Raw genomic sequence first — 12,811 nt, 5'->3', positions numbered from 1 at the left:
AGAGAGGCTTCTACAGCCTACAAAAGAAACAAACTTTTCATTAGCTTGCAAACATTTATGATTATGATCTACAAGTGCATGTGCACATCTACAGAAGGTGAATTCCAGAATTAGACTGAGCTATCCAGCACTTTGACATGTTCTCTGACATGTTAGTCAAGTAAACATGATTTTATTTAAATAAATACATATGGCACCTTTTGAAGTGTTCATTTAGAAGCCAGGAAAGCAACCATCACTTTGGTTTTCCTGCTACTCAAAATAAATTAAAACAAAACAAAACAAAAACTTGGCTTTCAAAGTCAACCCTTTATCACTCATCGGAATGGTAATCATTTGAAAAAGAATATATTAGTGCTTACTGCAATTAGCCAAAGCAATTCTTTCCAGGTATAGAACTGTAATTCTCACTCGTGTGTGTAATCATTCAACCTGTGAGTTACATGAAGACCAGAATCAGCAAAGTACTGAAGAATGCCTTTATGTCCCTTTATTGTCGACAGGACTTCAGGCACTTCTAAGGTCCTGCTACGTGTAAAAGGAGATAAAATTAAGCATATGCTGGACCACTGAATAGCAACTCTTGGTGAAATGGTGTCTGAGCTTGGATGCAATTAGGCCCTCAGATACTGAAAAGTGCACTTAAAAAAATATGTTATACAGCTCTTTAGAGACTGTGAAAGACTTCACGCTCTCTGCCCTCTAAAACGTTTTAATTTAGTGTGTCACTGAATGCCCAAGCATAGCTCTTTTTGATTTCAGACCATAGGGAACTACACAAATGCACCAATGGAAATTAGTACGAAACGTTACTTTTCTCAGCTTTAGAAAATATAGTCAGGAATAAGGAAAGATGCTTACTATCACAAACCTCATAAGAGAATCTCTCTCCTTCTTTCTTCTGTTCAGTGGATTGCAAGTCAAAGGCATTAGACAAAGACATGACACATTACAGACAAAGCACAAGGCACAAATTCTGCAGAATTTTCAGTTACAGGCAAAACGTACTGATACATAAAAAAAAAAAAAAAAAAAAGCAAAATATAGTCCAAACCCGAACATTAACCATTAACATAAAGCTGGCACTACAGACTGCAACAGAAAACACTCAGTGTTGGTTCAACTTTACAGATCATTAGCATGTTTCTCTGAAATAGTACTGAGTCTTTCTCAGGACATTAAATAGTTCTTGCACACATTGTTCTTTTAATATTTTGAATTTTTTGCAAGCATAAGTGAAGGCTGTTACGAGGTTAAAAACATGGTGCTAATGATCTCTAAGCAACTCTGAAGTGGACCAGGAAACAAATCTCACTCACCTCCTTTCCTCCCATGGACTCGAACATTTTCTCAAGCTGGACTCGTAACTGCTGAATATTGTTCATCAAGATACAGGGCTACAAAAAAAGCACAACATGTGATAAATGTGCATATCATGCTCCTTTCATGTATGAATGTGTGCATTCACAACCTCCAGCCTGAAGGCCAGTTCTTCAGCAGCTCTGCCTTCATGTAATTGTGTTTTTAGAGGAGGATCTCAGTTATCCAACCACTGCAGTGTCCCCTTCCTTCTACACTTCATACTCATCTTTGCCCAGTCAGTAAACTTCAGGCAGCCAGTGACTGCCCACTATCTCCTTAGGACAACACTGCCCCACAAGCAGACTGCTTACCTTCTCTTGACTGACGGGGTGGTGTTCAGATCCCAGTATTTAGTGTCATGAATCTCATATTCCATGTAATCGCTACTCATATTTGATACAATTATATCTGCTGGATTAATGCATGCAGTACATTGTTGGCTCTTTGAGAGCAAGTACAACAACAATCAAAGTACTTTAGAGTGAAAATAGACTGGAAGAAGGAAGCACCAGATTGCTTCCTAGACACAGTCTGCAGAAAACCGTCACAGCACTGTAACCCAAGATAACAGCTGAGGTCTTTAAGTATATGAATAAATCGAAAGACAGTTCTATTAACAACAAAGTATTATTCCAGAAATGCACAATTTTGCGTTGCTTGAAAAGTTTGTGAATGAATTAGGCAATAGAAATTCTGTAAACATCTAACTGAACTCTAAAAGTACCGTTGTTTAAACTCATTGCTTTAAGTCAGAACACGCAGTCACAATGTAAAAGACAGTAATTGCTGGGAAAAAAAAAATAACAAAATTAAAAATAGATACAAGTAAGCAGTTTATTACACAATTATGGGAGAAGGGCTCTATTAGTGGGATTTTGTGTATTCAGATGACATTATGTGCTATAGTTTGATGCGGTTGGGCGAAAAATAAGACGACCCTCTCTAAAAGAATTCTGCTTAGCCAAGGTCAGCGTGCTCCAGTCCAGCACCGGGTTCATTTAGACCCCGAAATGACGCATTTCAATAAAGCACATACACTTTTTTAATAGAACGAAAGGGAAAGGAATGATTAGAGTGATTGATACTCATCTGTACCTTTCTAGATGTTCCAGTGTAGTGCTGAAAGATGGTGTGACTAGACTTTGACATTTAAAAGATCATTAAAATAACTCTGGTAGCCCTTCTACATTACCATCAAAGGAATTAGGGTCAAAGTCAAAAAGGAATCTAGAAGGAAAAACAATTCTGATTTAATTTCCTAATCCTCACATGACTGCTTCCCACTCAGCATCTTCAATGTTGCATGCTATTTGCCTCCCCTAAAAGAGGGCTGGCTTTGTGTAGTAGCTGAAATGTCACGTCACGATGAAATGTCACAATGTGCTCACTTGTGTTGATGAATGTACAACAAAACTTAATTTCATATGGAAGCCAAATTGTAAATGTGTAGATGACAGGGAAACTGGGGAGCTTGCGATGGTAGCAAACAGAAGGACAGAACCAAAGTTCAAAATGAGTCAAGGAGCTCTTCTATTGCAACTGATTTTTAAATGCAAGAAAGGTCCAGAAACAGTGGGAGATAAAGAAAGGTTTACTGGCCATAAAAAGGAGAGGTAGTAATAAGGATAAGTGGAGAATAATATATAAATAATAACTCTAATTATTTGTATTTTAGCTTACAATATGTATACACGTACTTATTGGCACAACGGCAAAAACTGAAAGATAGATTAGTGCTGAATCAGTATCCCTGGTTTAAAATACATCTGTGAAATAAGCAATTTGTTGTAATGCCTCTCTTCTGGGACTGTTAAGTGTAGTACTCGCAAGAAGCAGCACAGAACTTCCAAGCACATTATTTGTGGTACAACACATGCCTTTTCGGCAGCTGAAAGATGAGGTCATGAGATTCATTTCCATGAGAAGATGAGACAGAGATTTACCTAATAAGAAACATGTAAAAAATCTGGTGCTTATTATGTGCTTTTGGGTAACTACCAATCTGTGGCTACATGCAAACTGTAGTGACGAGATTTAGAGGAAGAGTAGCCAAATTCTCACTCTTTTTACAGGAGTTAGCTAGGGCAGAAATACATTTGTGATGTTCCTGCCATCTTTATATGTCACGCGTGACACCGTTCTCATGGAAAAAGGTATCTATTTCATTACCGCTTTTCTTCTCTACTCGTTAGCTATCTCCCCACTTTGACACATTCATTATTCTGGAAACTATCTGCAATGTCATAAATCAATGATTATGATTTCTGATGGGGAATAAGTAATTGAAAATAATGTCTGGGGTTTTTGTTCCCAGCAAAACAAATGCAAATGTCTTGGGCAATATACTGAAGCCAATTACAAAAACAGATGCTCTCAGATAAATACTTCATATTGCGACAGTTTTCAAAGTCTCCTCTGAGACTAAGGTTATTCTTTCAGAGCCTGAGCCTACCTTAGTTCAATGGAAAAATTTCTATTGTGAATAAATAACAGAACCAGAGCTTAAAAACATTCTCATCTTATTATTTATTACAGTATTATCTTGTCCCTCAGAATTCTATTTGCAGCAATTTACAGGAGTCAGACAGTCAGACACAACAACACATAAAAGTGAACACCAAATATATACATAGAAACTGGTATGTTTGTAAACTCTGATGGGAGGTGGAAGATAAGAGGATGTTTTTATGTTATATGCATTTCTTTATGAAAAGCACTCTTTGGTATGCTTTTATTTGAACAGTTTATGTGTACATTTTATAGTGTTTAATAAAAATAGTAAAAATGCTGACTTGAAAAAGAATGCCAAAACCTAACTCTAATCATAAAAAGTATTTATTCTCTTCTATGAAATCAAATGGAGAAGATGGAATTTTAATATAACAGAGATCACAAGATCAAATGGTCACTAAGCTAAATGGACGTATGCATTGCAAAGAGATGCCGTCTGTCAAAATAAGTTATCTCCCACAAAGGCATTTGTTGTAATACTTTATCCCTTTCCTGTATTACAAAACCATAATGAGATTAATCCCTCTAAAGTCTCAGTAAAGATTGTCATTCCAGGGTGACTTCAGAAATCAATCACTTCAACAATTGAAAAAAGCCCCATTGGACAGGCTAAAAGACAACAGAAACAGTTTGCATGAATGACTCAATACAATGTGTCAAGGTTTGTTTCTTCTAGAAAGTAATAAACTTGGTTTAATATTAGCATTAAACTGAAAAGAACAGGCACACATTGCTGCAAATTTTACATTACATTTTCAGAACAGTCACGGCTATAATATTGGGCCAAATACAGAAACAAACTGTTTTGGATGAAGCTTGGTTTGACTTGATTAACACTAAAGCAGAAGTAAAAGTAATGAATTCACTCCCCCATCCTGGGGAGATAAATGCTAAGTGTTCTCTTCAGCTCTGCATTTCCTGTGGGGGAAAGAGAGGTAAGAAATATGTACGAGGTAAGTGTGTAAAAATAAAAATGCTTGGCTACTTATATGCATATTGATGCTGAGATATCCTATTGATGTCCATGCTTTCTTCGGGAATAGAACAGAGTGCTTGAAGAAGCAGCCTTGACTGAACGATGCAAACATCCTGCTGGATTATGGGAAAGCACCGGGCAAAATGGTGTGCTACTCTGTCAGATACCAGCTGCTGGTGTTCCCCAGCATTAATACAGCTATAGGACTGATCCTTCTCACACAATGCTCGTCAGGCTTGGCCTGGTGCTTTTAATCTCTTCCAATGTTGACAAGATTTAAGTAAAGCTAGGAGCAAGATGTGTGGGATATCCAGTAAAGTGGGTCTCTTCAGTGTGTTTACTGTAATAAAGGGATTCATGGTTTAAAATATCTGAAGTGGGAAGAAAGTCTGAGACATGACATGTCATATAATAAAAGTGATTCTCCAGTAAAAACCATGCCTATAAAACTTCTACTTAATAATACATATATATCCCTGTGGCCTGAAAATTTAATACTTTTAGTCATGCACAACGCTGTTCAGAAGACGAACCAAAACAGGTGATCTTTAGCTGTGCTAAATTTCTGAATTCTGTTATTGTGTATGTCGATGACCTCTAGATTATGACAACACCTCATGCTATTGACAGCGCTGGCGAGGAGGAGTACGTCCTCCAGTTGTGCACAGGAATGTGGCAAAAACACCTGAGATCTCTGTATGAACTGCCTAAAGACTGTGCCTTTAAAGGTGAACAGCATAAGGAAGGTGCTGCAATTACTTGTCTAGTTGCAGAATGACATAGCAGTATAACATACTGCTAAGCACAGTAGGCATAACACTAAACATTGCCTTCCTTGGGAGTACTGGCCTTGATGGAATACCACTGATATCATAAAAAAGTTAGTTCTCAAGAACAGTCTTCCTTGGTCATGTTAAGCTATTGAGAATGTCTATCTTTGCTTAACTACACCTTCAGTGTGCATATCTTATTTATTTCTGAGTCCACAGTAATCTGGTGCATCATTAAGGAACCCTTTGTAAGCAGTAAGGCAAAAAATAGTACATCATTTTCTTCTCACTACTGCATCGAAAGAGCACAGACAGTGGTAGTAGTGGGAAACTGTACACTCACTCCCTACAGAAGGAACAATGACCTTATAAACTTTCCCATGAATACTGTTGATAAAGAGAGGCAAGCTGATGCAAAATGAAAACTCAAACAAAAATGAAAATTTTCTTGTGTCTGGAAAAAAGGGGTGAAGATTTATTTACCACTTTCACTTCTGGCTTATGACTTTGTACTAGATTACATCCAGATACTCTGTCTGGTAATCTCATTAAAAAAAAAAACAAAAAACAAAAAACCCCACCCCCAGCACTCTTCCACTCTTCTGCTATGTCTGAAGATACTAACCAGGATGCTGAGCCAGTTCCACCTATCCCAACTCTTCCGCAGCTATGTAAGTGACCATGAAAACATGCTGTCCTTGTAAAAAAACAGAAGCAAGATTCCTTTCCTCTGTTCATGTCTTTTCTCATATACAAAAAGTGATTACGTTTTCAAAAAGTGGAGTTAAGTCACTTTAAAGCAATTTCTCAGGCAGAAATAGAATACATAGCTTTTTACTCACCACATTTTCTTTATCACAGTATGAACTGAAGTAATTAGAAATAATTGCAGCATACTGAAGAAGCACTTTGTTGATAGTCTAGGAAGAGGAGAAGAATAATTTAAATGATAAATGTCATCATATCAAACAAAAAATTTAAAGCAAAAAGGGAGGAGTGGATAAGTTACAGATTACACAGGTGCTTAAAAGTTTTCAAATCCCTGAACAACAGATGGTAGGTCATTCTTAACAGAATGTAATCTTCAATAGGAGAGAGGCTTTACTTTAGTCATCCTGACTTTGAGAAGCACTGAGGAAGAGCACTGAAGAACTTCTTGCAGTGTGCTACATACGTAATGGAACAGAAATGAGCTCAAAAAATCCTCTAGGGTGACAATGCCTATATTAAAAATATAATGGAAAAATAAGATTAAGGGAGCACTGTTTAAAGCCTGGCAACATGAGCTTAGTTTACAATAATCAGGTGAATGTGAATTTTGTTTGCAGATGAAAAAATTTTGCAAGGAAGTACAGGAATGAATGTAAAAGAAAATTTTTTCATAGCCATCAGCAGTGTAAATGGAATGCTAAAGCTTTTGAGGAAATGTTGCAATTCACAAAGAAAGCTGGCCTAACAAAATCCAAAGTTCATCAAACAGCAGGTTAAGAAACCTAGTAGAAACGGGATGCTGATCACTCTGAATCAATCTTCCCTTCATGCCTCTCACTCTTTTCCCTTCCACTCACTCACATTACTCTCAGATCAGTTTACTATAAAGCTTATAACACTGTTCTTCAAAAATATCTACAGAGCAGTTGCCTCATCTATGCAAAATTCCGTCTCCATTTAATTATGGTAAACAGGAAGTTGGGGCAATTTTTTTTCAATATTCAAGTGAAAGTTCTCAACAATTTAAGCAAAACGGCACATTTTTAAAGCATTGCTTTCTGTAAACCTGTCCCTTAATACCCATTCAAGGCTAGAATGTGGCTGATAGGGTCTCAGCAGGAACTGCTTCTGAAAGAAAAATGCGCCTGAATTTGGGATTCACAAAAATATGCCCTTAAACTAATGTTTATAGTCTACCCTGTGACCGAGCCTGTAAAATGGAGATTATCAAGTGTTGGTGGAGCGTTGTATGTGTTAAGCGCAACATAAAACTTTGGGCACTCCGAGAAACTTAATGGGCAGTGGTAGTTATCATATCCACTTCTGATATGACACTTTTCATCAACAGATATCGAGATGCTTTATATCACAGCAAGATGACGTAGTACACCTTCAGTAAAAAGTGACCAATCTTAAAAGCTACGTAGAGAATCAGAATCTCCGGAGATCTGGGACAGTCTTCTATCCACTAGGCCTGCCTCTAACCCTAAAGCAAAACTCTCAGCAGAGGGTTCTGGGGAGAAGAGCTCTAAGAGCTCTAAGTGTCTCCATGTGTTGTTCAGTGGACAAGATATATATTTGCAGATTGTTCTTTTACAGTCTGACTCCTGGTGGACTCCTGCCCAGCACGTAGGGTCAAAGTCCGCATTTGTGCCGAATCAATGGTTCTTCCTTATTTCTGAGATTGTAGGCCATACCTATTCATCCTGCCACACCCTCGTCATACCCCTTCCACCATTCATCAGAGGTCAGGGAATATATACCAGAGGTGCAAAGACAGCTGTCTTTCTATTCTACAGCACTGAGGGCACAACCTTAATGGAGAACTGGAAGTTATGCTAGGCTTCCAATTTCTTATTTTTTCTCTGGAAGTGCAACAGATCTTAACTAATCTTTGACTTTCTTTTTCTTGAAAGTACTCCAAATAAATTCAGAGAAAAATGAAAATCAATTTTAACTCCAGTTAAAAATGAGAGATGAAATGGCCAGACAATTTGCCTGCAGAAATACATGAATCCTCTAAGCTTCTAAAATAACTGATGAGAATAAACTATGTCCCTGCATGACTGACATGCTGATGAGTAAGAACTGCCACCTCAGGGCTTCAAACAACGCTTTGTTGTCATACCTTGAATTTTCCCTTCCCCTGAACTGACTGATTAGATAATTGCACTTCACTGAGTTGTTCCATTAACTAAATAGTGATCAGTGCTTAGTAAGAATAATAAAGGATTGCATAACATATATATATATATATATATATATATGAAATCTGAGAGAGGATATAACTTCTTGGTAAAGGATTTTGAGAAAGTAGATGAAAAACACTGTCGTAGGATGCTGTCTGAAGAACAAACCACAGACAATTCCTTTTTTCTAAGAATCCCAGTCAGAGCTAAAGGAGATTGCTTCTAAACAACATGGAATTACTTAAAATTAAGTACAGTGGCAACAGAATGTTACTTTCTCTGAAGCTCGGTTGAATTGCATTGATTTTAATCTACCTTTGCAAATCTTCTCATTAAATGAGATAGTGCTTCTGGATTAGGACACTCCAGTTTCCTGATAATCTCAAAGCTTTGATTGAGCTGCGTGAAGACATCAACCACAGAGCAAGAGAAAAGGGCATGATCCGATGTTTGCTGAAACTAGAGAGTGGGAAACATTCAAATGCGTTAATATTTGGAAACTATGTCCTGAGAACAAAACTGTATTAACTGAATTTCTTACACCTGAAATTCCTCCTAGAGTCAAAAGTAGTAAAAGAAAAAAAATGTGCATTTAAAAAAATCTCACTGATAATACTGAGAATTGTGGCTTTCCACATTTATGTTACTTTTTTCAATCCACTCAAAAATGAACACAAAGTTCTTGCTCTTTCATGACATCAGGACATTTTTACAACCTTCACTATGTGTACTTCCCTTTTTGCACTCAAAGGGAGACAGCAGACCTGTTCTCTGCAAGCTGAGAACACCATCCTCTCTTAGGAGAGTGACTAGTCTAATGTCAAAAGCAAAGCATCCCCAGCTTCAAGACACCTGTGATTTTTACCTGGAGGATCTTCAGTGCAGTTGCAGTAAGATAATCTCTGAAATCCATATTTGTTGTGACTTTGCAAACTTGTGAATCTGAACTTTGATAACTCTGTTTTGTATATGATTAGTTTCCCAGAGACATTTCTTGCTATACATTAAATACAAAATTTGCTGAAATAATTAAGGAAAACCATGATAAACATCTTCCCTTTGTAAAAAATGTTTGTACAAAAGGTCTCTTTAGCCAATAAGGAAACAGTATCATCTTATATTGCAGGAATCACTTATTAAACTAATGAAAAATAGCCATCTCATAGAATAGAGCACAGTATGTAAAGGACAGCATGAAATATCACTAACCATCAGGCAAAAAAGAACCCAAAATCTAAGGGGAATTTAGGCAGATGGAAAATGTTTCCAGACCTGGAATTTGTCCATAGAGTTATCTTCCGCGTACCATTACTGATTGCATAGCTTGTGAGGTCTAATAAGGGCACTGCAGGACCAGCTGCACTTCAGGTTTTGCAACATTAAATCACTGTCTTGCCTTAATATGCTCTTTTTCTTTTCTTTTAGAAAACAAGGGCTCACCCCATCTTTCTTGTCTCTTTCTAGTGCGCCATGAAGAAACTCCATTGAGACATCCTCATTTTCATCCAGCCACTGAATGACAAATGGTTCAAACCACCTGAAAATTAAGAATAATTTTGGCCAAGTAAATTCCATAATGATCCTGTGAGAAGAAGGGGAATCCCACTCAGCAGCTGGGCACTTTGTACCTTCACATCTGTTGTAGCCCTAAGAAGTCTCTCATCCTAGATAAATTTTGTGCCATCAAAGACAGTGAGCCCACCACAAGATATTTCAAGCTTCAGCTCTACCCTACTCTTGTGACAGGATTCCCAAAACAACAGACAATTCGGGCTGTATTATCTTTGTAAGAGAATATGTATGAGACTGGAATAAAGTGATACAGACTCTCTCTGGTCTACCTCAGCAACAGAATCAGCAGTATCAAGCTGAGAAATAAGGCCATGTTTTGTGGAGTATCAAATTCTGCACGCTTTTTATTTTAGAATGTCTTTTATCACTAATGATACTGTTTAACATTCTTTTTTTTTTTTTTAATTGGGTGTGTAATAACTTGGAGGAAGCTTTGCTTTAATAAAACCATTGAGTGTGTTTTATTTCTCTTTAATTTATTTAGGATTTTTTAAGAGCAATGACAGACCTCAAACCATCTGGACAAATCAACAGGCTTGCAGAAGATGAAGGAATGTGAATGAAGATAGCTTATACAAAAGCATAGGACTGAATGTATTAATCTCAGGAAAAGAGGAGAACCTTAAAACACCAGAAGGATATTAACCGAACGCAGTAAGAATCATCTTAGTAGTATAGCATTGCCCATTAGGATACATTAGCATTGTATCTTAGCCCAGATTTTGATATGAAATGAATGTACGGACCTACAACAAATAACTGCTGCTATTTCCACATTTCCTACCTTCCTCAGGCATCTTCTGGCCAACAGGTTTTGTCATTTATGCACAGCTTCAGTTACAACAGTTGAATAAAACAGTCATACAGAATAGCTAATAATATTTTTAATACCTGGAACAATTCATTTGAGAGAATAAACAATTTAACGGGAGGAAGGGTGAAAAGTATATTGAAAAAATTTTTAAATGGCATAGCTTGAAATCTTGCACAAACTTCAGGATAAGTATTTGAGCAAAATAAACATTGCATGAAGCACAAACTCACGGGAGACTCCCCTGCTCACTACTTACAGGGAGTACTCAGGCACCGCATCCTTGAAAGCAGGGAGTTCTCGCACATATTCATTATAAAACCATTTCACTTTGAAGTGCAAATTCATATAATCTGTGCTCTTGCATAATCGCTGCTTTTCATGTTCTGTAATAGAAGGAGTTGAAATAAAAGCATTTAATAACATTCTGACAATAAATAACATGCCTGTGCCTCACTGCACTAGTGACATAATACTACAGTACTCGCATTTTAAAGGACTGTTGGGTGGATTTTTTCAGAGGTAGTAACACCCACAGTTGCAGGCTTCAGGTTCTTAGTACCCTTAGGCAAAAACAAAAGAAACAGATCAGACCACAAGTAGGTCTGGTCTGTTTAAAGACTTTTAAACTCTCTTCACTGCAGTGAGGGACACGCACAAACCAGCTGATTCCCTGTCTCACATTCTTCTTTTGTTATTACAAAATGCTAGTTAGAAAGAAAGAACATAGCTGTGTAGAAACCAAATGACATAACACCTATAAATGCCAGTCATATCTGAACCGGTGAATCCTGCTTTTGCAGTTGGGCTGCGTTTATCTCATACAGTTAAGAGGGAGAAGGAGGACATAACCTTGCAGTTCCCCAGCTATCTGATTTATATACACGGGCACAAACAGAAAAGCTGAGTTAATCAAGTGGTTCTAAAGTTTTTCAAATGGGTTTCTCTGCCTTCCCAATGGCCTCTTATTTTCAACATACTGAATGCATAGATGATTATGTCATGAGTCCTGGCACTGCATTCAGACATATGTAAAAAGTATCTGCAAGGTGACTGGTTTGCAAGAGAATGGGAGGGGGAGTTAAGGGGAAGGCTGGGAATAAAAGTACGAAGCAGCATTTTCTTTGCATCCTCCCAAGTGAACACTTGCTGGCCAGGTTGTCTGGAAGACTGGGAAACCTAACAGAAACGAGATACTGAGTAGCTCGGAAGTGACCCCCTTGGAATAGTCTGTTTTGATTCCCCTTGGAATACTCTGTTTTGATTGCAAGGGCTGATATTAAATCTCACATACAGATTTAATTTAAGAATCGGCAAGTAATGTTTAAGCAGAGAACCAGTACTCTTTTACAAATAAAATATGTAGAGAAATAAATGTAGTTGTGTAATGACATGCTATTCAGGGCATGGTGCGACATTAATGTGGAGTCAGCTCACAGAAACAGGTTAGGTGGAAACGAAAAAAAAGCCAAACCTGATAACCCTGTAGCACTTAGGAGGTGAGCTGCTAACTGAAGCAAAGAGCAAATTTTATACGTTGCTCATCAGATCACAGGACAGGGACATATTTAACTGCCTCAGTTACAATCTTCTCAATAACAACGTTAATCTCCTAATTAAAGAGATTAATTAATTTTTAACTAATTAAAGAGATTAATTAATTTTTAACTCAAAAATCAACTAGTTATCCACGTGCTTTTTTTAAATCGCTACAGAAACAAATGTGGCTCTAGATTTTGAATTTGCAATACTGAGTCAAAAGAAAAAAGCAAGCTAAATTTCTGTTATCCAACCTCACACACCGTTTTAAGGTTAGAAATAAAGCAAATTAGATACAATCATATTTGTTGAAATGAGAAGCCAAATTCAAATACAAACTCACTTAAATTCCCACAATTTCTGCTCTTAT

General features: G+C 37.2%; 1 protein-coding gene across 1 annotated transcript in view; it reads right to left on the bottom strand.

Moving 5' to 3' along the window:
- UNC13C (unc-13 homolog C) overlaps window positions 1-12,811 on the bottom strand; it is a 201,073-nt gene that overhangs the window by 46,724 nt on the left and 141,538 nt on the right. Inside the window, exons 18-22 of the mRNA XM_068958236.1 lie at window positions 11,162-11,288; window positions 9,960-10,056; window positions 8,835-8,978; window positions 6,462-6,539; window positions 1,320-1,397 (exon numbers count right to left, since the gene is read on the bottom strand). Coding sequence (XP_068814337.1) covers window positions 1,320-1,397; window positions 6,462-6,539; window positions 8,835-8,978; window positions 9,960-10,056; window positions 11,162-11,288 — 524 coding nt within the window. The remainder of the gene's footprint in view (window positions 1-1,319; window positions 1,398-6,461; window positions 6,540-8,834; window positions 8,979-9,959; window positions 10,057-11,161; window positions 11,289-12,811) is intronic.

The sequence above is a fragment of the Struthio camelus genome, chromosome 12, assembly GCF_040807025.1.
Source record: "Struthio camelus isolate bStrCam1 chromosome 12, bStrCam1.hap1, whole genome shotgun sequence".
Lineage (NCBI taxonomy): Eukaryota > Metazoa > Chordata > Aves > Struthioniformes > Struthionidae > Struthio > Struthio camelus.
Note: the sequence above shows the minus strand (reverse complement) of the source record. Positions and strands in the feature narration are given on the sequence as shown.